This window comes from Phyllostomus hastatus, unplaced genomic scaffold, assembly GCF_019186645.2.
Source record: "Phyllostomus hastatus isolate PE091 unplaced genomic scaffold, TTU_PhHast_1.1 phas_contig_30, whole genome shotgun sequence".
Classification (NCBI taxonomy): Eukaryota; Metazoa; Chordata; class Mammalia; order Chiroptera; family Phyllostomidae; genus Phyllostomus; species Phyllostomus hastatus.
Genome location: NW_025333841.1, coordinates 1,683,325 through 1,709,567, shown reverse-complemented (window position 1 = coordinate 1,709,567; position 26,243 = coordinate 1,683,325). Strand labels below are relative to the sequence as shown.

General features: G+C 38.1%; 1 protein-coding gene across 3 annotated transcripts in view; it reads left to right on the top strand.

The window, feature by feature from the left end:
• Positions 1–15,509, top strand: part of NEXMIF (neurite extension and migration factor) — a 172,243-nt gene extending 156,734 nt beyond the window's left edge. For all 3 annotated transcript variants that reach the window (XM_045839335.1, XM_045839333.1, XM_045839334.1), the window contains 3 exons: positions 9,177–9,302; positions 9,963–14,322; positions 14,906–15,509. In XM_045839335.1, the coding sequence (XP_045695291.1) occupies positions 9,224–9,302; positions 9,963–14,322; positions 14,906–14,999 (4,533 nt within the window). In that variant the 5' untranslated portion in view covers positions 9,177–9,223 and the 3' untranslated portion in view covers positions 15,000–15,509. The remainder of the gene's footprint in view (positions 1–9,176; positions 9,303–9,962; positions 14,323–14,905) is intronic.
• The last annotated feature ends 10,734 nt before the right edge of the window (positions 15,510–26,243 follow it).

Here is a 26,243-nt window from a genome sequence, read left to right as displayed (position 1 = left end):
CACAATTTACAGGTGCCTTTTCTACAATAGGCCATTCTGCTAAGACAGGGAATCAAAACAGCTCTACCTAACACACAGAAACAAACACAAAGAGGCTGCCCAATTGAGGAGACAAAGAAACATGGCCCAGAAAAAAAATAAACAAAATGGAGATGACCAACATATCAAACGCAGAGTTCAAAACATTGGTGATCAGGATGCTCAAAGAACTCATTGAATACAGCAACAACATAAAAGAAGAAATGAAGTTTACACTAAGTGAAAGAAAGATAAATCTATAGGGAGCCATCAGTGGAGGGGAGGAAGCTGGGATTCAAATCAACAATTTGGAACACAAGGAAGAAATAAGCATTCAACCAGAACAACAAGAAGAAAAAATAATTTTAAAAAAGCAAGGCTAGAATAGGGCCCCTCTGGGACATCTCCAAATGTACTAACATCCAAATCATAGGGATGTCAGGAGGAGGAAGAGGAGGAGAAGGAGGAGGAGGAAGAGAAATTGAAAACTTGTTTGAAAAAATAATGAAAGGAAACTTCCTTAATTTGGCAAAGGAAATAGACATAAAAGTCCAGGAAGCACAGAGAGTCCCAAACAAGTTGAACCCAAAGAAGACCACACCAATACACATCATCATTAAAATGTCAAATGTTAAAGACAGAGAAAATCTTAAAAGCAGCAAGAGAAAAGCAGAGAGTTACCTCCAAAAGAGTACCCATAAGATTGTCAGCTGATTTCTCAAAAGAAACTTTGCAAACTAGACAGGATTGGCAAGAAGTATTCAAAATGATGAAAAGCAAGGACCTAAAAGCTAGATTGCTCTATCCAGTAAAGCTATCATTTAGAATGGAAGGACAGATAGTGTGCTTCCCAGACAAGGTAAAGCTAAAGGAGTTCATCATCACCTAGCCATTATTACATAACATGTTAAAGGGACTTGTTTAAGAAGAAGAAGATCAAACCAATGAAAATTGAAAAGGCAACAAATTCACAGCCATCAACAACTAAATCTAAAAAAAACTAAGCAAACAATGAGAACAGGAACAGAATCATAGGTATGGAGATCATTTGGAGGGTTATCTTATGGGAGAGGGAGGATGAGAGAAAAAGTGCAGGGATTAAGAAGTATAATTGGTAGTGCAAAATAGACAGGCAGATGTTAAGAATAATACAGGAAATGGAGAAGCCAAAGAACATATATGTATGCCCCATGGACATGACCTAAAGTGGAAGACTGATGGAGGAAAGGGGGGTACTTGGCAGAGGGCAAAGAGGGAAAATTGGGACAACTGTAATAGCATAATCAATAATATATATAAAAAGATCATATGGTTCAAAAATGAACTAAATGAATTATAGATTGCTCAAAGCTAGAAGAGTCCTCACATGTAATCCAGTTCAACTCTTTTATTGCATAGTGAATAAAAGTTAGGACCAGATAATGGAAGAAGCTTTTCTGAGGACACCTAGCTAGTTACTGGTTGTACTCTGTCCTTTACATGACATCACCTCTTCTGTATGAGCTTCTGCATATTTTGAGTTTTGGAATCTTGATCATGAGAGATGAAATAAATTCATAGTATACTTTTGAGATACACAGAATTCTTTCATTTAATAGTGATCATCTCTTTTTGATGTCTATCTTACCCATATTCTTTTAAAACTTTGCCCTGGCTGGTGTAGCTTAGTGAATTGAGCACAGGCTGGGAATCAAAGGGTCACCAGTTTGCTTCCCAGTCAGGACATATGCCTGGGCTGTGGCCAGGTCCCCAGTGGAGTCCAAGAGAGAGGCAACCACGCATTGATGTTTCTTTCCCTCTCTTTCTCTCCCTCCCCCTCTCTCTAAATAAATAAATAAAATCTTTTTTAAAAAAACTTATACTTCTGGCCAAGATGGAGGCATAGGTGGATGCACCGTACCTCCAGGCACAACTAAGATTGGAACAACAATTTAGAGGCAGAATAACATCCAGAACTGACAGAAACTTCATCTGAATGGAAGTCGGACAGACAAGAAGTTGAAATAGACCCATTCATCCAGATGGGTAGGAGGGGCGGAGACAAGCAGCCAGGCGCAGGTCGTGGTGTGGAGAGCAGAGAGAGTTGGGTGCATAGGGCATCTGGGGGCACGTAAGGCATCTGGGGGGCACAGGATTGCAGGTGGACCCAGGTGGACCCTGAGTATGCAAGCGGCAGCTGGCAGACCCAGTGAGGCAGCAATTGTGGAGCAGGGCAGAGCGCTCAACCCAGGATCCCAGAGAAGGGACTGAGGTACCACAGAGAATGGAGCTACCACCATTGTTCCCTCTCGACCCCACCCCCACATACAATGTCACAATCTAGCGACTGGGGTGCCCAGCCCTGGTGAACACCTAAGGCTCCGCCCCTCACTGTAACAGGAGCGACCAGACCAAAAGAAAAAAAAGAGAGAGAGAGAGATGGCTCAAACAGTGCCCCAGAACTCATCTTTTTGAGCAACCAAGAGATAGCTAACCTATCAGATGCACAGTTCAAAACACTGGTGATCAGGAAGCTCACAGAATTGGTTGATTTTGGTCACAAATGAGATGAAAAAATGCAGGTTACCATAAAAGAAATGAAGGAAAATGCACAGGGAACCAATAGTGATTGGAAGGAAACTGGGACTCAAAACAATAGAGTGGACCAGAAGGAAGAAAGAAACAACCAAACAGGGAAGAATACAGAAATAAGAATTCAAAAAAACGAGGAGAAGCTTAGGAACCTCCAGGACATCTTTAAACGTTCCAACATATGAATTATAGGGGTCCCAGAAGGGGAAGAGTAAGAGCAACAGATTGAAAACATATTTGAACAAATAATAAAGGAGAACTTCCCCATTCTGGCCAAGGAAATAGACTTCCAGGAAGTCCAGGAAGCTCAGAGAGTCCCAAAGAAGTTGGACCCAAGAAGAAACACACCAAGACACATCATCATTACACTAGCCAAGGTAAAAATGAAGGAGAGAATCCTAGAAGCAGCAAGAGATAAGGGGACAACAGTAACCTACAAAGGAGTTCCCATCAGACTGTCAGCTGATTTCTCAAAAGAGACCTTATAGGCAAGAAGGGGCTGGAAAGAAATATTCCAAGTCATGAAAGACAAGGACCTATATCCCAGATTACTCTATCCAGCAAAGCTTTCATTTAGAATGGAAGGGCAGGTAAAGTGCTTCTCAGATAAGGTCAAGTTAAAGGAGTTCATCATCACCAAGCCTTTATTTTATGAAATGTTAAAGGGCCTTATCTAAGAAAAGAAGATTAAAAACATGTATAGTAAAAGGACAGCAAACTCACAATTATTAACAACCACACCTAAAGCAAAACCAAAACAAACTAAGCAAACAACCAGAACAGGAACAGGACCACAGAAATGGAGATCACATGGAGGGTTAGCAACAGGCGAGTGGGAGGAGGAGAGAGGGGGAAAAGGTACAGAGAATAAGTAGCATAGATGGTAGGTTGAAAATAGACAGGGGGAGGGTAAGAATAGTATGAGAAATGTAGAAGCTAAAGAACTCACAAGTATGACACATGGACATGAACTAAAAAGGGGGGATGTGGGTGGGAGAGGGTGTACAGTGTGGAGGGGAGTGAAGGGGGGAAATGGGACAACTGTAATTGCATAATAAATAAAATACATTAAAAAAACTCAGCAAATAGGAAGTGCTGGCAAGGATGTGGAGAAATTAGAACCCTTAGGCTCTGTTAGTAGAAATGTAAAATTGTGCCATTACTACAGAATATGACATAGCAATTCCCCCCAAAATTTAAAATTCAATAAAAAATATAAAATAGACACTGTCACATGAGCCAGCAATCTCACTGCTGGGTGCATACCCAGAAGGGTTCAGAGCAGGCTCCCAAAGAGGCATCTGTACCGCACACCACGTTCGCAGCAGCGCTACTCACAATGGCCCAGAAGTTGAAGCAGTCCAAGAGTCCCTTGTCAGATAGACAGAAAAACAGAATGTTGTATAGACATAAACTAGAATATTGTTTGGCCTTAAAAAGGAAGGACATTCTGTCACATGCTACAACATGGATGACCTTGAGGACGTTGTGCTAAATAAAGTAAGCCAGACACAAGCAGACAAAAAAAAAACTTACATGGCTCCTCATTTAAGCCTGTTTTCTGTACTGAAATGCATTATGCCTCCATATTTCTAACCTGATATTTTAAAATTCTGGTAGGTATTAGCAAATCAAATTAGCCAAGCAACATTATGGATAAGAATGTGTTCTCTTACTATTGCTGATTCTGTCATTCATCATACTGACTGGAGTTGAACTGGGTAGAATCAAACTAGACAGAGTTTGGCTAGACTAGCCTGGAAGCCTTCTCTGTACCCATTTGCTATAGCAGTTCCATCTGCTTGTTCCATTTAAGTCCCTAACCATACCTGTAGATTCCCCATCTATAACAGCTTGTGGTTTTGTTGTCTCCTTGCCAGTATGACAGCAAAGATCCTTTTCAGCTTCATTATCCATGTTGGACCTGACATTTGAGCTTATTACTTGCCTTGCTTTAATCTCATGAAAATCCTGGCACCTATATTACTAAGGCTGCTCTGGCCTGGAACCCAATCATCCCTAATGCTCCTTTCATGACCATCTGTTAACTCCTTGATCTTTCACTTCTCTCTTTTTGCCGACTTCTGCTCCCTTACCTGGCACATCTAAATTATTTTCCAAGTCTATACAGGACACTGCATTTTTCCTTAAATCTAACATCTCCTTTTTATTTCTATTTTCTGCTCCCTAAATCTAATCTTGACCTCTCACCCCTGAACATTGTCTCCCAATGTATTTCCCTACCTCTGATTCTTCCACTCTCATCGGTCCTAATATTCTAATCATAGCATTCCTCTACCCAAAACCCTTAAGTGTGTGTCTAAATTAAGATTGGGGTGGCCTCCACAGTATAGCTTTTATCTTTTCTGCCATATTTTATTGAATGTACCTGATATTTTAGTCAAATGCCTACTATTCTTTGAATTCTCCCCCATATTATCTCACCATTCAACATCGTCATCTAATCAACTTTTGCAGAGTACATATCACGTTCTAAGCACTCTCTGAGCTAAGCCTTGTGGAGTTGGAGGACACTAAGTCTTCTGAGGTTATCAGATATAAACAAGTAATGTTTATATGAAGTGATGAACACAAAGGAAATCAAAGTTCTTTGGGAACACAAAGAAGGGAATAAACTAATTTTGAGGTGGGAAGAGTCGAGGAAGTTGTCAATGAAAAATTGAGGGAATAGGAGAGTGAAGTGAAGAGGAAGCTAGAAAGGGGAGAAAGGGGAGGAATGGGGAAAGGGAGAAGGTTGGGGGAGGCATCCTAGGTAGAGAGAATATCAAGTGCAAGAAGCCTGGAAACAAAAAAAAAATGATCAAGCATATTAAGGGAACAGAGAAGCTTAGAATGTTTGGGGAGTATAGGAGGTAAACAGAATGAAAGGAGAATAGAACTTGAGAGGCTGAGAGATTTAGAATGGTGTTAAATGAAAGACAAAACAGAAATGTTTAAAGCAAGTTCTCAGGCATATGATCTTGTAGCCATTGTTTACAGAATACACTGTAGTGCAGAGAGACTCGTGACATCTGATAACATTCCTTTAGCCTGGGATGCCTTTCTTTCCTCTATACTTCCCCATACATACCTCTTGAAAGACCATTTTTAAAGGTCATCTCAAATGTTGTGTCTCTTTCACTGTATTGTACATTTGTTAGAATTTGTCTATAATTTGTTTTTCCCAATATACTCTGAACACCTTGAGAACATAGATCTAATATGATTCATCTGTCTTTTCTGCTGCAGTGCATGGTACTAACATGAGCACAAGTGGAACCTAGTCAGTTGTTGAATTAATTTAAATGGTATCCCAGAGATCATCACTACTCAGATCCCAAAGGTTATGTTGTTGAAGGCTCACAGGCAGAAACATGATTTATTTTATGCCTTGCTCTTTTTCCAGTTGGAAAAAGCCAAGGACAGCCCCCAGCACAAATGTTGGTGTGGGTCATCTGGACTGTGAGACCTGAGGCTTAAAGATCCTTGGGAAAGAGCATAGCAGCCTACTGGGACACGAGCTATGAGCCCTCCTCAAGCCCAACCAAGGGTTAGAACAAATAGGAAGGGTTACTTTTCTTGCTTAATGGAGCATTTCCTAGCTTCAAAATACCTGTCTCCATGCTAATATTATTTCAGTGCCATTACACTGCATGATTTACCATGATAAGCAAAGCCATTTATTGTACATTATTCAAACAGTGCTTATCAATTTTAGCTCAAAATAGATTTTAAAAAACCCCACAAAGGTTGTCCTAAAATTCTAATCAGTGGGGAAAAGCTAAGGCAAACCCAGAACTATTTTTGCATTATAGCTATAAAAAATTATAATCCTCCCAATTCATTTTTATAAACAGCTAAGGTATAAGTAAATGAAAATGTGAGAAAACATATACCTTTAGGTTGTCTCATTTAGAGCTGAGATTTCAAGTCATAGGAAAGGACTAACGGATTGTCTGTTTATAGTTTAGCCTTCTAGTTTTGTAGAACAATGTCCCAAACAACTGATCACTGTTAAGTTAACATTTATGATACTCAGTTTTCCCTTTTAAAAAAAGTGGGAACCACTCTGACTGGTATGGCTCAGTGGGTTGAGCATTGTCCTGCAAATTGAAAGGTCACCACTTTGATTCCCAGTCAGGGCACAGGTCTGGGTTGTAGTCCAGGTGTCCAGTTGGGGGCATGCAAAAGGCAACTGATGGATGTTTCTTTCCCACATTGATGTTTCTCTCCTCTTTTCCCCTCCCTTCCTTAATCTCAAATAAATAAATAAATAAATAAATAAATAAATCCTTTTGAAAATAAAAAATGGGAACCTAGTAGAACCAACCATATAAGGTTATTATAGGTACAAAATGAGATAATTTCTGTAACTGTGTGCAGCCTACCCCTAGTGAGTGCATACATTCTCTTTTCACCCTTTCCCAACTCAAGCTCCCATACCCCTCTGCACCTCTTCTTTATCTCTTGCCAAACTATATTTCCTCTGTGTGTATTCCCTTTACTGCAGAGCCATAAATCCTGGGTGCTTGGTCAGATTTTCTATTAAAGGAAATTTATGTCCTTATGGAAATAACATCCCAGAATAAAGTTACAACAGCACTAACATGTTCCCTGACATAGTCTTGTCAGAATTATCTGACAAAACTAGATAATTCTTCATACTTAAATTTATTGCTCCTATATATATTTTATGGTAAATTACTTTTTACTAACAATCAATACTTGTCTGAAGCAACAGTTGTTTATTTCACTACCTGAAAGGGGGTGAAGTACAGATTAGTAACATATGGGAATTTATGTTTCAAAAGGCTTTTTTGGGACAGGGATTGGAAATGTTGGGAATTAAGGAAAAACCATTTTGTATTTTAAGAAAAAGAAACACCTAGTCTTTTGGTCAGGAGACTTGGTTTCCTTTCATCGATCTACCATTATGTTATTTTGTGACATTGTTTTATTTTTGTTTCTCTGTGACTTGGTCTTCCTGGTGATAAAATGAACTTCCTTGTATTTAACTTTAAGCATAAGAGACAAGAAGACACCAAATTATTGAAATTTACAAATAATTTTCCCCTTCTCAAGTCCCTGCCAAGATGGAATTAGTGGAGGATTAAAGAGGAGTAAAATGATACCTGAAGTTCTACTGAGTTTCTTAAAAAGAAAGATGCAATCCATGATTCCATCTGACCCATAGGGTCCTCTCAGAGGCACAGGTTCAGCCATCTGATCTGTCCATTCAGTTCCACCACAAATGAGCCCTCCATGCCAAGGGAGGGGGACTTTAATATAGCTAGTACTCCTTTCTACCTTTTAAAAGTCTCCAGCCCTTCTTTCTATGAAAGTACAACAATAAACATCACTTTCTTTTTTCTTTGGCACCTGTGATTTATTGGCTACTCTTAAGTCAGATATTGTACAAAAAGAGAAAAATGGGGTAATTGTCATATATGAATGTCAAGAGAAACCCAGGATCATCTAACATTTAAAAAAAACTGAATGATTGCCTAATGCAGACTTATTATTTTACAGATAAGGAAATAAGCTTAAGTAGGTAAAATATCATATAGATTGAACTATGTAAAACTGTATCTTCTTACTGCTTTTTGTTTCCTCGGTGTTGTGCCTACCTTTTATAGTATATGCATGCATTAGAAGAAGTGAGTATACAATTGAGACGACTGCAATAGCTGCTTGGCCATCAGCAGTCTGTGCTTTTTGATACAGAAATGAATACTTGGCTGAGAAGAAGATCTAGAAAAAGGGAGATTGGGAAGAATAAGAATTTACAGATGTTGTAGTGGTGTATGGTAGACACTTCATCTACGGTGGTCTTGACTTCTATCATTTGGTATATATCTACCACCTAGGTAGGTGACCAGGAGATAAGAGGCTGCAGATATGTGTTTTATGCCCTAAAATGTAAAATGATGCTGTGACTTTTTCATAAATTCCAGATATTTTTGTAGTCCATCTTAAAATTCTGCTGTGGACTTGGCGGAGTACTTGTCAATACCAGAGTTAAAGTCATTAAAGTAAAGAAACCAAAAAATTAATTGTCTACCTCTTCATTCTTAGCAGTTGAATTTTAAGGCACAGAGAGAGAATAACTGAATGTGATGTATATATGTGTGTATGTATGAATTGGCTTGTTTTTTGAGAGCTTCAGATCATCTGAAGTAGAAATGAAGCAAACAGAAATAAAACCAATCTCCACAAGAACATACCCTTTAACCCCAGGTTACTCTGGACTGCACTTTGCATTCTTTGTAATTGGACAGCCATGCTTAAATTAAATGGGTTATTATCTTGAAGAAGATGTAAGTTTGCCTGCTTCCTGAGATTTTACATTTGAATAGTTTGGTGGCTTAGAAGGGGTGTAAGGATCTAGGATGTATGAATGAAGTGTGAGTTTCCAAATTGATTTATATGGTATATATAAACAATGAAACAAAAACAATAGCAGTAATGAAGCCACTCTGGAAACAGGTAAATTCCAGTGAGCGTTTTAAGACCTCTCTAGCTGAAATAACCTTAAAACAGAGAAAAACAAGTTTAATGATTGATATATATATATCTGAAATGTGCAGGTTGGACAACATTTGGACTTGGAATGAAACAATAAGAGGTTACATTCATGGATAACCAACAAGATAAGGCTGTTGTTGCCTCAGCCAATGGAGAAAACACTCTGATTAATGGGGTCAAAGAAAATGGTAAGGGAATTTAATTATAGTACGTAATATCTTTCCCAACATAGATTTTTAGTATCCACAATGTTTGGGCAGGTTAAGTCTAGAATACCTCTAAGATATATCTTAATCCTAAATTTTATTCTACCAAATCTCTAACTGGGATAGACGGGTCTCTAAGACATATCTAATTCAACCACTTTGCTCTCTCAAATTATCTCTGTCAGATGAATACTTAAGTTCTTCAAAATTCCTAGTGAATTAGAAATGTGCCCTGATGTGAGTCTTGGAATATCTAGATTTAGTATGAGCTTTCAGAACAGAGGTCTGAAAAATAAGACTGAGCCTCATAGCTCAGAACCATGAAGATCCCATCTGAACATTTTCTTACCATGAAAGCCTTGACTTTCTACTTGATCATGCACTCAGTCCAATTATTTCCTCATTTCTGAAGAAAGTCTCTGAAGAAAAAGCTGAACCTTAAAAAATGTTTCTTACATGAATAGACTACAAAATCAGGGTTGTTTTTTTAACTTTGCAACTTCTTGTTCTAAAGCTAGAGAAACTGAGGCTTAGCTTATATAATAAGATCAAGTACCAGAAACTGACCATGGGAAAGACAGTTAATGAGTCTGGTTTAAGACCTTTAATTTTATTCCTGTCATTTTATTCCCTTTTCTCTAGATTCAGACAACCAGGACATGGCAATGAAGTCATTTGCAGCTCTAGAGGCTGCTGCACCTGTCCAGCCTATACCAGTGGTTCAAAAAGAGACCCTGATGTATCCCAGGGGTCTCTTGCCCCTGCCCTCCAAGAAGCCCTGTATGCAGAGCCCTCCCTCTCCTCTGGGCCTGATTGAAGCACCTGAGCATGCTGCTAATAGTGCTTCTGTGAATGCCATCTCCCTTACATCTGGTGTTGGAAAAGGCCTGAACACATGGTCACTGCCGAATGAGTGTGAGAAAGCTTCATTTGCCATAATGGAGCCTGCAGGCATGTCAGCTCTGAATGGGGACTGCCTCATGCAGCCAAGTCGGACTTGCTTGGGCTGCTTCATGGAATCCAAGGATGCAGTAGATCCTGAGCCAGGGATCAGTTTAAAAGTTGGTGATCTAAATAGGGATTACGAAACCTGTGCAGTCTCTGATATAGGGATTCAGTGTATTAATGCTGGAGAAAACATGAAATATGGAGAGCAGCTGCTCTCAGACCAGCTCCTGGGCTTCCCCCTACACAAATCAAGGGTGGGAGATAGACGAGAAGCTGAGAAACCTGACATTGACTTGGAGGATCCAGCTCAGAAAAGTTATTATGAGGCATTACTGTTAGATAAGTGCAACACGGAAGAGGCTTTACTGGCAAATTCCAATCAGGATTGGGGTTACTTTGAGACTTTCATTAGTGAGAGTAAAATTGAACTACTTGACCTTTGTTCCAAGAATGAGCTGTCTGTCAACCTATTTTCTGAAGAAGATGTGGATAACTACATGTTTGATGATGATGAGTCAACACTAGGCAGTGATGTCTGCTCCCTGAAAATTCGATATGAGTCCTTTCAGGACAATGTTCGAGACAAGACCACCCTTCTGATGCAGGAGGATGCCCAATTCAACTTTTTTCCCAGTGTCTTTACTACCTGCCCCAAGCGGGAGTCTAAGAGTGGGACCCTGAAGCAGAGCAGCGATCTTTCCCAATTCAAGGTCCCTGATATGAGCATCATCTGGGGGGAAGAAGATAAAAATCTGGACAAGAAGAAGGGCAAAGAAGAAGGACAGGAAGACAAAGGTGTGGAGAAAAAAGATGGAAAGGATAATGGAGAAAAATCTGCCTTAAGTAAATCATGCAGTGGGACTGAGGGAGGGCAACTTAAGAATCCAAAGCAGGGCCATCTTGCCAATTCCTTGGAGGCATCAGGGAATTTCAGTGATGACAGTTCCTTCATTGAGGTCTCTTATGATGCCATGGGAGAGATCAAAGACTGTACCCGCTATATGGCTCGGGACAATAATTCTGGCAGCTCCTCCTCCCAGCAGAACTATGGGCTGCGAGCAAAGAGAAAAGTCAGGTACAGTGAAGATTATCTATATGATGTTGACTCACTAGAGGGTGAAAAAGTAAATGAGAGGAAGGAATGGCTGCCAGGTGGTTCCAAAGAGGAAGATGATGATGAATGGTGTCCCAAAAAAAGAAGAAAAGTAACCCGTAAAGAGCCCCCTGTTATTATCAAATACATTATCATCAATCGCTTTAAAGGTGAGAAGAACATGCTGGTGAAGTTGGGTAGGGTGGATGCTAGTGAGACAACAGTGAATTTGAGTGAGCATCAGCTAAACAAGTATGCCAAGCTGGCACCCTTAAAGGGCTTCTGGCAGAAGAAGAAGAAGCAGAGAAACAGCAGCACAGAATCCAACAAGACACACTTATGCCCAAAGCAAAACTTTGAATCAGGTAGCTTTGAGGTGTCATTCCTGCCACCTACTCGCAAACGAAAATCTAAACTTGGCAGCAGGCACAGAATTCAAAGAATCCCATCCGTGGAAACTTCAGCAAGTGGTAAGCAAGTTTCATTCTGCAATGATCAGAGGCAAGCTAGTAGTCATAAGGAAGATGGAAGCCTGAAAGGTACACTGAAATCTCCTAACTGTGCAAATGGATCACATTTAAATGACATCACAGGCCCAGACTCAGTGAAATTCAAATCTCAAGATACAGAATTTAAGGGGCCAGAGAGAAGAGTGCTCAACAAAATCAAATTTAAAAGTGAAGCCAGATTAAAATCTAAGAAACTCAAAGCTGGGCAAGAAAGCAAGCCAGTTGTTCAGATGAGCCCTCTTTTGGAAGACCGATCCTCCAAGGATAATTTAAACAATGAAGCTGTTCCTGGGACCTCAAACAGTTCCCATTTATCTGAATTTCATGAAGCAAAGATTGCTAAGAATTCTACTTTCCTACCAACAACCTGCTCTTCTGAAATGCCTCTATCATCTGCTAATGTTGCCACCAATATACCTGTTATACCTGGAGGGTACCTGCAGACATTGTTAGATGCTTCTGACTTGTCAAATAATACTGGTATCTCATACTTCGCTCAACATTCTCCAGAACAAAATGAAGGCAGCCTCACTCAAACAGAAAAATCATTTGCACCTCTCCAGCCTTCCCAGGACTGCGTGCTTTCCTCACCTTCTGAGTCTGAGCTACAGCAGTCATCCCAAGATTTCAAAATGGAATCAAGCGACTATGAAAATGTGTGGCCCAACAAGCCTGCTTCTAGTCCCCAGAAATTCATAGCTGAAGTCTCAAGTGAGACAGCTCCAAACCAATCCAGTGAATTTGGAGTCTCCCAGGTAGTGTCCATGGAAAATAATCTCACAGCTACAACATACAATCCAATCTGTCTCAATAACAGTGGCAGTAGTTGCAGCAAGGTCCTGTATGCCTCTGTGCAAGACACCCATCTTGCATCTGATGACTCGTATCAATTGTGTCACTTTAATAACGCAGAGATCTGCTTTCCTTTCCAACAAGGCCCAGTCAATATAGATGATGGTCAACTCTTTAGCTTTGATTCCATGGCCCCACTCTCTGTCAATTCAGGCAATTATTGCTCTTTAAGCTTGAAATCCTGTGAAAAGGATGGTGATGATGATATCACAGATGACTTCCTGGCCCATTGCAGCCCTAAGCTGGTGATCCAGCAGAACACTGATGAAATAGCACCACTAAAGGAGTCCACTGACCTCCTGGATATCTCCAACTTCACTCCTGACAAATTTCGCCACTCTTCTCTCTCAGAGCTGTCCCCACCTGACACCCCCAGTATTTCCCCTCAAATTACCAGATGTGAGAGTACAAAGACATTAGGAACACTGAAAGGGTTCCAAGAGGGTGTTCCAGGACCACTGGGCAATATGGAGAAGATCAAGTGGGACTGCAGTACACTTTCACAGCAAGTCCAAGTGGAGGAAGGATTTTCTTTAAATGACCATCAGTTTCAGTTCCATATGTTCAACGATGAGGATTCTGTCAGCCTGCTCCAAAAAACCCCTTGCTTATCAACGTTTAATGATCCATCTAGTCAAATGAATACAAACAACAAAGTTTCAAAATCAAGAAAGAAAAGTTCACCCAACAAGAGTGGGGCTATGAACCAAAGCTCTTCTCAGAAAAACACCAGGAAAAAATCCCCCAAAGTCACCAACAAAGGGATTGAAAAGCCATCTGGTAAAACCTTCCGCCAGGTCCCTAAGTCAACAAAGAAAGGGAAATACATGGCTGCAATCAATGGAGAGAAAATACAAACTGACATTGGCCACGGGGGAGGTCAAATCAACAACATATCCTCCACAGGGAAGACACTGACTGAATGTATCCAACATGGTGATCCTGGGGCCTCTATGAAGATGACAAGTCAGAAGGGACTTTCTGGAGATTGGGCTTTGGGGAAAGACAGCAGCCCAGGCTGGAGCGACATGAGCATGGGCACCAACACCAACAACCTGCTAGATGATGACCAGCGGGAATTTCAGGAGCCTTCCTATATCTTGTCCAACATTGCCTCTGGTATGGCAGATGTGCAGAGATTCATGATGGCCTCCATAGAGCCCCTTTGGGAACCAATGCAGCACCATGGGGACCCCAACATATTATATTCCCCTGAGTCCAATAGTCTAAAATTAAAAACACTCAAAATATTGGCTGGGACACCACAGGAATCTAAGAAAAAAGTCAACAATGGGTCACCAGGAGTCACTAAGAATCACAGGTCCGTCAAGGGTGTGAGTAAAAGCAATGGGAAAGCAGCAATAGGTGATCCTGGTCGTGCAAACATGCCTGGTTATAACGAGGACTCTCGCTCTGCCTTCTTTGATAAAAAGTATAATAACCTGAGCACTTTAGGCAATAATGGACCTACACACAAAAAGTTATATCGTCACAAATCCAGCTCCAAGGCCTTGAGAGATGAGAAGTGTAAGGGAAAGCGCATGGAGCGAGAACAGGTCCACAAGGATGAGGCTGGGACAGCTTCTTTTGAAAAACTGAGGTAATACTGCACCAAAATGGCTGAGATGATGCACCCTTAGCTTTTCTACTGCCTGCTAAGCCTTCAGTCTGTCATTTTTTCCCCTCTTGAAAGCAAAAGTTTGCATGAAAGAAACTGCCTGATTCCCTTCTTTTATGAATTTTTTTAAAAGGTAAAAGTGCATGAAAATCCCTGTACCTTTAAGCTACCCAAAAGATTGGGCAATTTTGTTGTGTCTTGGCTAAGTACAAGCTCTAACAAAGCTACTTTTTCTGCTATTCAATGTTAGTTTTTACTTATTGAGAAAATAGAACAAAAATGTACTCTTGAATAATTTGAGGGAAGGGAAGGGCTTTGCAGAAAGAGAAAATTTCAACAGAAGAATGAAAAGCCAAGATTATTTAAGCAAAAAGAATGTAATTTGGAAAACAAAATTTCATCATTCAGCAAGTAGAAGTGCTTTCTAGTGCCCCCCGCTATTTGCATCTGTTTCTGCATCATACAGCATCTACTATGACATAAACAGATTTAGATTTTCTGATCCCTTTTTGGGACATACAGTAAAACTAACTAAAATGGAATAAATTGTTTGGTTTTTCTGCAGGGATTCCGACTACAATCTCCTAAAAGCAGAAACAGCATTTTGGGTTTTACCTGTATTTGAAGAAGAGGCTCGCATTTTCCAGAAAGACATTTGATGTTTGTATTTTATTTCTTTCAAAATATGCCTTGTGGTATGTATGTTGACATGTAAGTGCTTAAAGAAAAGAGTTTTTAAGTGTGGGAATAAGTCTTTGGAAACAAACTTTAATCTGATATTCTATGTAAAAGACTTTAAAAGTCACACAGTTGCACAAGTAGTTTATGCACTATTTACCCAAGGGGAAAAAAAGGAAAACATTGTGCCAAACTACAAACAAGTGACTCTATTGTATATATTTTTACTTCTATATCAACATTTGGTTGTGAGTATTTGGGGAGCTTGTCCCTGTCGATTTACTAGAAACATTCCAGTGACTCTTGCTATTAACCACCCCCACCTTATGTGGATAGCACCTATAGATCACAGTGAAAAATATGTTGTGCTACATAATTTACCAAAACTTAAAGGATACTGTTTGAAATGTGCCAAATTTCTTTACCTCATCTCACAGATTCACCCCACAGTTTAAAGATCATTAATAAATTTTAAAATATATATATATATATATGTGCATACATACATTATTTAAATGTTTTAAGCTCTACTGTCCTATGTGGAAACATAAAGAATTAAACATGGCACAATATAGGTTTGTTTGTTCCATTGCCTGAGGGTTAAAATGTTGGAAAAGTCTGGAAGTCACAATGGCTAAGTCCATCAGGGACCCAAGCATATACATTTACAGAACCTTTTACAAGGAAATAAAACAGCTGATTTAAAGTTTGTTTTCTAAAAGCAAAATCTGTAGCTGAAAATTATTTAAAGTGCAAAGTTATATTGCTGATACTTTATATCTCAGTTTTATATATTTTATAACGGTCTGGGATAAATTATAAAAAAACTATAAAATCAACACTAATGATAAATGAAGTACGTAGCTTGCTTTTATTTATTTCCTACATGTTTTATTCCAGTTTTGTCAAAAGTGCACTCATATCATGGCTTTAGTTGTTCTCTAAGTGTTTAATCTTGCAATGCTAATGTTATTTAAAGAAAATGTTATGATATTTCGGTACAATTGCATATATATATAGATATAGATATATATATCTATATATATCTCAAGTCAACTAACAGTTTATGGTAATGACTGATTTGGGCCATATATACGTAGTCTGAGGATGACTAGTATTTGATGCCACATACTAAACTTAAATTTCACTTTTTTACATATATTTTTGAAATCACATTTTTTATTCCGTCCTACCCCCCTTTTTTAAAATTTCACAGCTCCAACATCCCTCACTACTAGCTTTTTCTTCCCCTTTATTTACCACTTTACTTCTAACATTTGATCTATTTTCCTTGCACAGTTGAAGGCCTGTGTGTCTGATGACTGATGCATTATGGCACAGATGAGATAATGGATATGAAAGCGCTTTGTAGATCGTAAAGTGCTATACAGATATAGGGGATTAATATTATTAATGTTGTTGGTTGTTGTTGTTGTTAACCTTACTATTCTTACTAATATTATTACTCACCTATTACCTTTTGAATATATAGCCTGTGGGTGGAAGGGTGGAGAATAAGTGGGTGGGGGAAAGGGGGATTTTTAAAAAGGGGGGGAAATGTTTCAGAAGGAAAATTTAAGCAAAATATGAATCTACCTAGTTATTGCCACCGAAATATATTCAGAAACAGAGGAAAAAACATTTGAAAGTAGTCAGAGACAAATGGATGGAAGCCTGTCACATATATTGGCATACACACTTCCCAGTCCATGATTCATTTCACCAGCCTGCTCTACTACTTATAGCTAGGTTGTAAAATGAACAAGCCTGTGTTTTTGATGGTGTGATTGTGTGTATCTGTAGGGATGAGTGGGTGAGGAGCATTTTGTGAAGCTGCTTCAGGCCTGTTTCTAGGCTTTGATGCTCTGTATGTAATGAGTCCTGGAAAATCGGTTACTGAAAAGGCACCACATGAAACATCTCCTGCTCTGCAGCTGCCATCCAAAAGGAAAAATAATCCAACTAGACCAATTTCTTCTATTTCCCCACTCTGATAACTAGCTGTTTGCACTAAATTCTATGGCTGGTTCCTAGGAGCTGGTATTCGTTCTGTTTTTGTTTTTTCTATTTTGCAGCTGAATTTTGGTTTGGAATCACCAACTCTGCCTATATTGTGATCCCCATGACTCCAGACTTCAAAGTCACCTGCTGGCAATTAAAAGAAGAAATAAATAAAATGTTCCATGAGTACAATGTGTTTTATAAAAAAAAGTAAATATGGGAGCAGTTGTCCAGTTTTTTCTCAGTATCAGTTCAGCTTTCAAGAAGGGGTGGGTGGGACAGAAGGACAACCTGAAACTACTGAAAACAAACAATTTTCTTGCTGTCATTAGTCCTTTGCAATAGATGCTCTTTTAGTTTCTCCTGTGAAGCTCACTGGGGGGCCAAGTCTAGGGCATGATTCATCCCTTTCTCCAAAAAGAATTGCCATTTTAAAGTACCTTTTAAAAATTGACCTTCAGTGTATTATAAGTTTTTAACATATAAATTAGTGTCCGGTGACCAATCACTTTCTATTACAATATAACAAGAAACTGAGTTGGAGTAATGATCAATAGGACAAGTCATAAGATGCTCATTCTCTTAATTATACTTAATATCCCCCTCAGTACATGATGTTCTGACTTCGGTTTTTAGGGTTTTGTTGATACTGTCTCTCCTCTGAAAATTCTTTTTTTCCTGTCACAACATAGTAGGCCTGACTTTTTGGAGATCCCTTATTCAACCAACTGCCTTAGTGGAGTGAGAACCAGTGATATAAAAATAATGTTTTGCCCTAACACTGATATCTCAAGTCAGATGTATGAAATTTTCCTTGGTCTGAAATTCCTGACTGCCGCTACCTACAAACATGTCCTCTCTGAGAAGCTGCTTCTTATTAATGCCTTCCCCAATGAATCCCATTTAATTTTTACTTTCCCAGAAATGGTATTCTCTCTTATTTTTCTTACTTAATCTCAGTCCTTGGTCTTACAGTTTTTTTCTTTTATAATCTCATATTCCACCTCCCCAAAGTGTCAGACTGTATGAACCTTAGCCAGCCTACTCCCCTGTGGAAGTTCAAAGAAGAAACTTCTCACTCCTAATTACCTTTAATTGCTTTGATCACTTTCAAATCTAATTTTAAACACACATTCACACACACGCACAGAATTATGTCACATGACTGAGGAAAGTTGGAAATTCCTTTTCCTTGAAAATCTGTAATAATAGATCTGATCCCCTTTCTATCCTAGTTAGGTGCTGGACTGTGTGGAGAAAGGTGCTGAAACAGTAGCCTTGACCAAGGTTCTTTGAGACTTTGGGATTATATTTGGGCTGTGATAACTGGCATGAATGGCCTCTCTGGTGTCTCATATACCACCTTCCTATGCTGCTTCCTTCCATCTTTCTCTTCTGACTTCTTGTTACTCTGTGCAATTATGTGTTAAGGCCTTACCATTTCCTAATGTTTTCAAACACCCTGCACTACCTTGACCATCACTTCTTTAGTTATTCCCCTAAAGTCCTTGGTGCTAGGTGGGCTTTCGTGACAACTTTCATCTTCTCTGTCTTTGCTGGGATGCATTGGTATCTGCTAAAGGGGGGGAGGTAAGTGTGTGCATAACAAAAATAGCATAAAGGATGCTTCACAAGCTGTAAGCAATTCTGGCTAGCATCTTATGTTCTGTTATGTGAAGTTCTGCAGTTTCAGTGAATTTCCAGTTTAGTGGGTTGTAATCAGCATTTACTGCCTAAAGGAGAAAAACCATACCCAAGGACCTCTTAACTAAGCTTGCTCTTACCAAGTTGAACCATTTTGATGCATATCTGCCACATCTTCAATTTACAGATGCTCTCAGACCAGCCCCAAGAATTGAAGAGAGCTAAGTTTCTGCACCGAAGAGGAGAATGGAGCACTAGCTAGTCCTAACTAGTGCTAGAACTAGAAATGTTTGTTGAGAAATTAACTAATTTAAGGAGTTTCTGTTTTCATTTAGAGATTTTTAAAATGACTACCCATCACTATAGGAATATGTCTTTTTATTATATAAAACTAATGTGAGGTTTCTTTTCTAATCATAAAATTCACTGAGCAAATCATTATGTTGAGAAGGTTTAGTACCAAAATCAATCATCTTAGTAATCAATCAAATAGGGATCTTGTCAATACAATGTAGGCCAGGGATTTTGTAAAGGTGTCTCGAGTACCTGAATAAAAGAGAAAAAATTGTCTTGGCTGTTTAAACTTGGGAAACACGGTCACCTGCTTGAGAGTCCTCAGCCAGCATGGCATTATTTTGATGACAGCGCTCAGGCTATCCTTTAAGGCACATTATTTTTTTTACTTGGAGAGTTAAACAGTAACTACAGTCATGAAGCAGAGCCCCCATTACAGATACATGATTCTTGAGATGTACTCTTGGTTTCAGAATCATAACTAAAATGTAAATGTCATTAGAGAAGGACAATGTAAAAGAAAGAGGCTTAGTACAAAGTTGAAGGTATGAATGAGGCTTTTAAAATTAGTATCTGGGTGAATAGATACTAACACTAACACTCATCAACAAGAGATAGAAAGTTTGTATGTCCATCTAACAGGCTCACTGGTTTCTGAGTCTTAAAAAGACATCCCCCTCAAGAAGAAGAAAGGAGATATTTAAATCATTTTGCCTCTTTGAGAGACACCTGGTTTTACAGCACAAAGGGAAAAGGCTTAGAATGAAAAGTAGAAGAGGCCTTTTGTTTTTGACTCCCAGTGAGGGGTGAGAAAGCTTAAGATGCTCTACTGGGATACCTGTAGCACTGACTAGGGTTTGATGCCTACAGAGTTTTGAATGTACTAGTCCTTAATTTAATTTCCATAAAACTGAATGCACCTCTTTGGTAAGTTACTGATTTATGGTGCTAAAAAAAACTATTATCCCCATTTTCCTCTTCTCCCGAACCCCTTAAATATTTAAGAAAATTTAAAATAAAAGTGTTAGAGGCCCTTTTTATGAATGTAACCTGAGTTTCTGTTTGATATATGACACTCCAACTTTAAAAAGTTAGGAAATTATTTGCCTTTTTTCTTTTAGAGTTAAGTTTTATAAATAATCTGTAGAGTCAATTGAAGTATAAAGCTTAAGGATCAGTCTTAAGACGCCTACAAAATCTTGTATATTTTTAAGTGTGCCAATTTGTAACATATTTTGTAAGTGTATATTTTTCTTAGAAAAGTGCTGTGAAGTGTCTGTATGTGAGAGTTTTCCTTTTGTGCACCACTAGGTGCTAATAAAAGGATATTTACTTCAAAGTTTCTGGTTTTAGAAACCACAATACAAAGAAAAAATACACTTTTGTTGGGAATTTTGTAACACAAAACATGTTGTGAAAGAGTATAGTGATCTTGTGCAAAAGAAAATGAACATTTGTGAGCTTCTTGCTGTTTTATAGATTTTCTTGTAAATTATTCTTGTAACACCTCTGGTTTTGTTGTTCTTGTTGCAAAGGTTTTAAATATTTGTGACTGAGTGTATGGTGAAACTGTCATAATGTTACCTAGCTGAATTTTGTTATTGTTTATGGAATAAATAAAAAGAAAAGTTTAAAATACTGCTTTAGAATCATATGTAACAGAAATCGAACTATTTCTAATTAAATTCTATGTCCCCAATAAAAAGATCTTCATTGTCTAGAGCAGTGTTTCTCAAGCTATCAGTAATAAGATAACCATTTTTTTCTCAAATCCATCAGACTGATACTATCATAAAACAAAATAAGAATGAATTTTAAAGTGAAAAGGGAAAAAAGATATGCAAAATAAAAGCCCCAATGTATTCAATTCAACGTGTAAAATGACAATTTAAAACAAACAGAGAGAAAAATTAAAGAATTGCAAAAATTTTGACACAGGTCCAATAATTAATGTCAAATTACCATAGAAGGTTCTAACCATGCTTTTCAAAATACTTTGAGTAGGACTGGCAGCATTACCATCATCTGTGAACTTGTTAGGAATGCTGAATTCCAGGCCTTACACTAATTCTACTGAATCAGAATCTAAATTTTAACATGATTCCTAGTTGGTTTGTGTGCATGTTAAAGTTTGAGAAGCACTGGGCTAGAGTTTTGTGTAGGGATATTTTCTGCCCCTTGAACTGAGGAAACATCTTCTAGTGTGTCCCGTCTTCAAAGACCTTAGAACAAATGGTGTCCTTGTTTTGTGGTCTAGATAGTTCTGCAGAAATGCAGTCCTCTCAAAGTGTCAACACTGTTTATTGAAAGTAATAAATGCTCATTTGCCTGGTACCCAAGATATGTCAATTTTCCATAATTCCCTACAGTTCCCACATCATTTTACTTACCACTCACCCATGGACCCTATTTTCTTTAGTCAGTACTTTCCCAAATTCTATTCCCACTGTGTTCAGTATTTTAATATTTGATATTATGATATTTGATATCTGAAAGATTTGATATTTGATATTATGATATTATGATATTTGATATCTAAAAAAACTGGAGTCACACAGCAGAGCCTAGAACCCCAGCTAACCACAGGAAGGTCAGTGTGCTACATACAAACCAATAGCCACTTCCTTGGTTTTAAATATCATTACTCAAAGAAATTGAAAAATGCTTTTTGATCTCATTTATATCCACCACTTCAACTATCACCTAGATTCCCACAAATCTCTCCTGAGTTCCTAGATTATATTTTCAGTTGTAAACTGCCTAACTCCACTTGGACATTCTGCAAGTTCCTCAGACTTATTTATTCAAGATCATTTCATAATCCATTTACCCTCTGAGTGTGCTCTAGTTCAGTAAATGGTGCTACCGCTCATCCAAGCCAGAGAGAAAGATTCACCAGCAACTCGTTTCTCTTCCATCCTCAAATCCAATTGGCCACTGTCAACTTTCCTGATTGGCAGGAAAGTTGCTGCCGATCTATCTTCATTGCCAATCTATCTTCATTGGTACTGCCTTAATTCAAGCTTTTGTGGTACTTTACCTGGCCTCTTACAAACATTGTCCTAATTCAGTGATACCCAGACTTAGAATTCACACCTGGAAATTTTTGAATGAGGCAAAAATTAGCTGGGGGTTTCTGTCAAGTTGCCAACTGTTTATTTTGCTAAATAAAGACATTTTAAAAAATAAAACTAGGGCTGTCTTCCTCAAGGCTGCCTGGATGACCATGCTGTAGTTGCCTGCATTTCCCAAAGGACAGTATTTTGGATAGGAGAAGAAACTCCAGGTGCAGCCTAGGATCCTGCTGGCCTAGCAAAGGGTGGCAAGGTTATTCTCCTTTGAGTGTTCTAGAGGGGTTGGGCTCTGAGGCAGAAGCCTGCCAATTCTTCCAAAATTGTGTAGCTTTTGTTTCTTAAGTTGTTTTAGCTTATAAACTAATCCTATAGAAATAAGAAAATTAAAAACTAGGGGAATGATAGGGGAACTCAGGAACTAAAGATTTTGGCCTTAATTGTTAGGCTTAAGTGACTAATGCAAGTTGGAAAGCTGTTGTTTCAAAATTCTGCAGCTTTTGAATAGACCCCTTGCCTCCAGAATTTTGCCTACATGGTGGTGGCAGGCTTCAGGACCCTACTTGTTATTTGGTAACAATACAGTAAGGAAGAACTCCCAATGAAAGCAGTTTAGCACTGGGCCAGATTTTCCATGCAGAAGTCCCCACTGTCAGTGTAAGAGATGTCCAAGTGTGTAGATAATTTTTATAAAATTTTATTTGACCTACATTGATGACATATGCCAGGGAGCAGGATCTTAAATACTCCAAAAAATAATAGTTTTGCAACCTCTTTTATGAATTTGAATTAAAGCATGTTGAAAGATTAGAAAGAGCAAGCTAGGGATTGCAGTGGTGTCAAACTCAAATAATAAATAAATAAATAAATAAATAAATAAATAAATAAATAAAACTATTATCAACAAGCCACAAGTGTTGGCAAGGATGTGGACAAAAGACACCCCTCGTGCCTTGTCGGTGGGATTGTTAACTGGTGCAGCCACTGTGAGAAAAATACAAAGATTCCCCCAAAATAAAAATAGATGTCCCATATGAACCAGCAATTCCACTTCTGGGTACTTATCCAAAGAAATCCAAAACACTAATTTGAAAAGATATATGCAGCCCTATGTTTATTGCAGCATTATTTACAATAGCCAAGATATAGCGGCAACCTAAGTGCCCATCAGCAGATGATTAGACAAAGATGTGGCACATATATAAAATGGAATATTAGCCACAAAAATAATGAACCCTTACCATTTGTGACAGCATGGATGGACCTAGAGGGTATTTATGCTAAGTGAAATAAGTCAGACAGAGAAAGATGAATACCATACAATTTCACTTATATGTGCAATCTAAAGAACAAAAGAAACAGGAAACAAAACAGAAACAAAGTTAGATACAGAGAACAGACTAATGATTGCCAGATGGGAAAGAGATTGGGTTCAGAGGTGAAAAAGGTAGAGAAATTAGGAAGTACAAGTTGGTAGTTGCCAAATAGTCATAAGGATATAAAGTACAGCATACAGAATATACTCAATAACATTGTAATAACTACATATGATGGCAGGTATGTACTAGACTTATCAGGAGAATCACTTCATAAATTATATAAATGTCTGACCACCATGCTGTAGACCTGAAACTAATATAAAATAATATTGTATGTAAACTGTAATTGAGAAAAAAGATAACCACTGAATGTTTTAGCTGATCCAATAAAACACAATAAGGAAATGAGGATAAATTAAATAGTTAGGTAGGTAGATAGGTAGATAGATAGATACATAAATGATAAAAAGGAGGTGATACTGTTCTCATTATTTATAAATAACATAAATCTGAAAGTTTCAAGAACAGTGTGAAAAAGCTATTACAATTAATAGAAAGTTTAGTAAGTGTTCTGGACACAAATGTGAAATATAGTTTTACTTTTTTCATCAATATTCACTTAAAAGGATAATAAAAACAGTTCATATTTTATATTTCTATATATGAAAAAATACACTTGTAAAAGACCTAGTTGATGAAAAAACAACCAAACCCAATGGAGACCTAAAGCAGATCTGAATAAGTGAAGAACAGTGCCATATTTCTGGATGAGATGGCACAATATTGCACAGATAAGGATGCTTCCCAAATTAATCAACAAATGAAATACAATTCCAGCTAAGTCCTGCCAGATGTTTTCTGAAACTTAACATATTGATTTCATTTATTTTTTTTACAATGGAATATTTTATTGTATTTTTCTATTACCATTTATCCCCTTTTTATCCTCCTCCCCCTTTTAATCACTACATTATTGTTCATGTCCATGAATATGTTGATTTAAAATTCATTAGAGAAATAAAGGCATAAGAATGAACAAAAACAATGGGGAAAAGAAGACAAAGAAGTTGACCTGCCAGCTATTAAAATATACTGTGAAGCTATAGTAATTAAAAGTGTGGTCCAGTACTGGCCAGGTGGCTCAGTTGGTAGGAGCATCCTCCTGTACATCAAAAGGTTGTGGATTTAGATTCCTGGTCAGGGCACATACCCAGGTTGCAGGTTCCATACTTAGGTCAGGACACCTATGGGAGGCAACCAATCTGTTTCTTTCTCACATCATTCTTTTTCTCTCCCCCCACCCACACCTTTCTCTCTCTCTAAAATCAATAAACATAGTCTTGGGTGAGGATTTTTTAAAGTGTGGTTTATATTTTAATACTTCACTATGTATCTGCTACAAATAACATAGAATAGCAGCTTTATGTTGTTTAAAAATGTGAAATAAATGCTGGTATACTATAAAAATAAAATAAATACATAAAAACTATTTATTATCAAATCACAGAAGACAAATTTAACACCAAAAGATAATCATAGAGTCTTTACTAAAATACACTACATTGTCTTTTTCTCTTCACCAAGGGCTATGAGACACTAAAAGCAAGCTCCTGAACCATTACTTGAGAATGTAAAAAGAGAGTTTGACTTTTAATGACAAAGAAAATGAAAGACAAAGCACTTAAAGCCCCCCAAATTGGACCCCTCTAATGTTCTGAAGCGTTACTTCTCCCAATTTCTGTACATTCCCTCTGTGAAAGAGATTACAAATGTATTTTCTTCACTCAAGATTCAGAAGTGTATTCTGGTCAACACAGCCTTAAAGAAACATTCTTCTTGAACTAAACTAATGGCAGAGCTGGAGTGGAAAAGTGGTCCCATTCTTTTCCCAGTGGCCTTACATCTTTTTTTTTTTTCCTTCCCTTGGCCAAAGTTGCGATAGTACCAGACCATGGAGGAAGATGGCAGGTTCCTTGTCAAAAGCAATTTTTTATTTGTCTTGGAGTTGAACTTTCAATGGAGTTAATTTGGGGGAGGAGTGATTATGACACTGTTTTAATACAGTATTCTATCTAAAGTATTTGGAGTTGTGGTTATTGAACATTTTTTTTCACTTCCAAGGATTTTTTTAAAATATTTTTTTGATTATGCTATTACACTTGTCCCAATTTTCCCCCTGCTTCCCCCTCCACTCTGCCCCCCCTCAAAATGCTTCAGGAAATCCCCATACCATCGTTCATGTCCATGGGTCTTGCATATATGTTCTTTGACTAATCCCTTCACTTCTTTCATCCAGTTCCCTCTTCCCTTCCCACTTACAGCTGTCAGTCAGTTTTACAGTCTAATAAAATCAATCAAGCCTTCATTCCAGAAAAATGAACATACCCAGAATTTGTCATAGAGTTGCGGAAGATTCACAGATTAGAAACTTCTTTATTAGGGCCATGAATTCCCAAAAACATTTTCCCCACACAAAATGACATTTCTTAGACTATCTATTCATCTCCACTGACCCGAGATAATAACTCTCATTTATTTATTGTCTATGTTCCAGGCATGTTCCATGAATTATCATTTCTCACAACAACCCTGCATGGGGGGCATCTTTCTTATTTTATATTTAAGAAAATAGAGACACACTGAGGTAAAGTATATTTCCTTAGCATCACACAGCTAATAGTCTTGAAATAGCTACTGTTTAACAGATGTGTAAAAGTGTTTTCCTAATAGCTCCCTTTATCATTATGTAGTGTCCTTCTTTGTTTCTTACTATAACCTTTGTTTTAAAGTATATTTTGTCTGATATAAATATTGCTACCTCAGCTTTTTTTTTTTTTCATTTCCATTTCCGTGGAATATTTTCTTCCATGCTTTCACTTGGAACCTGTAGAAACTT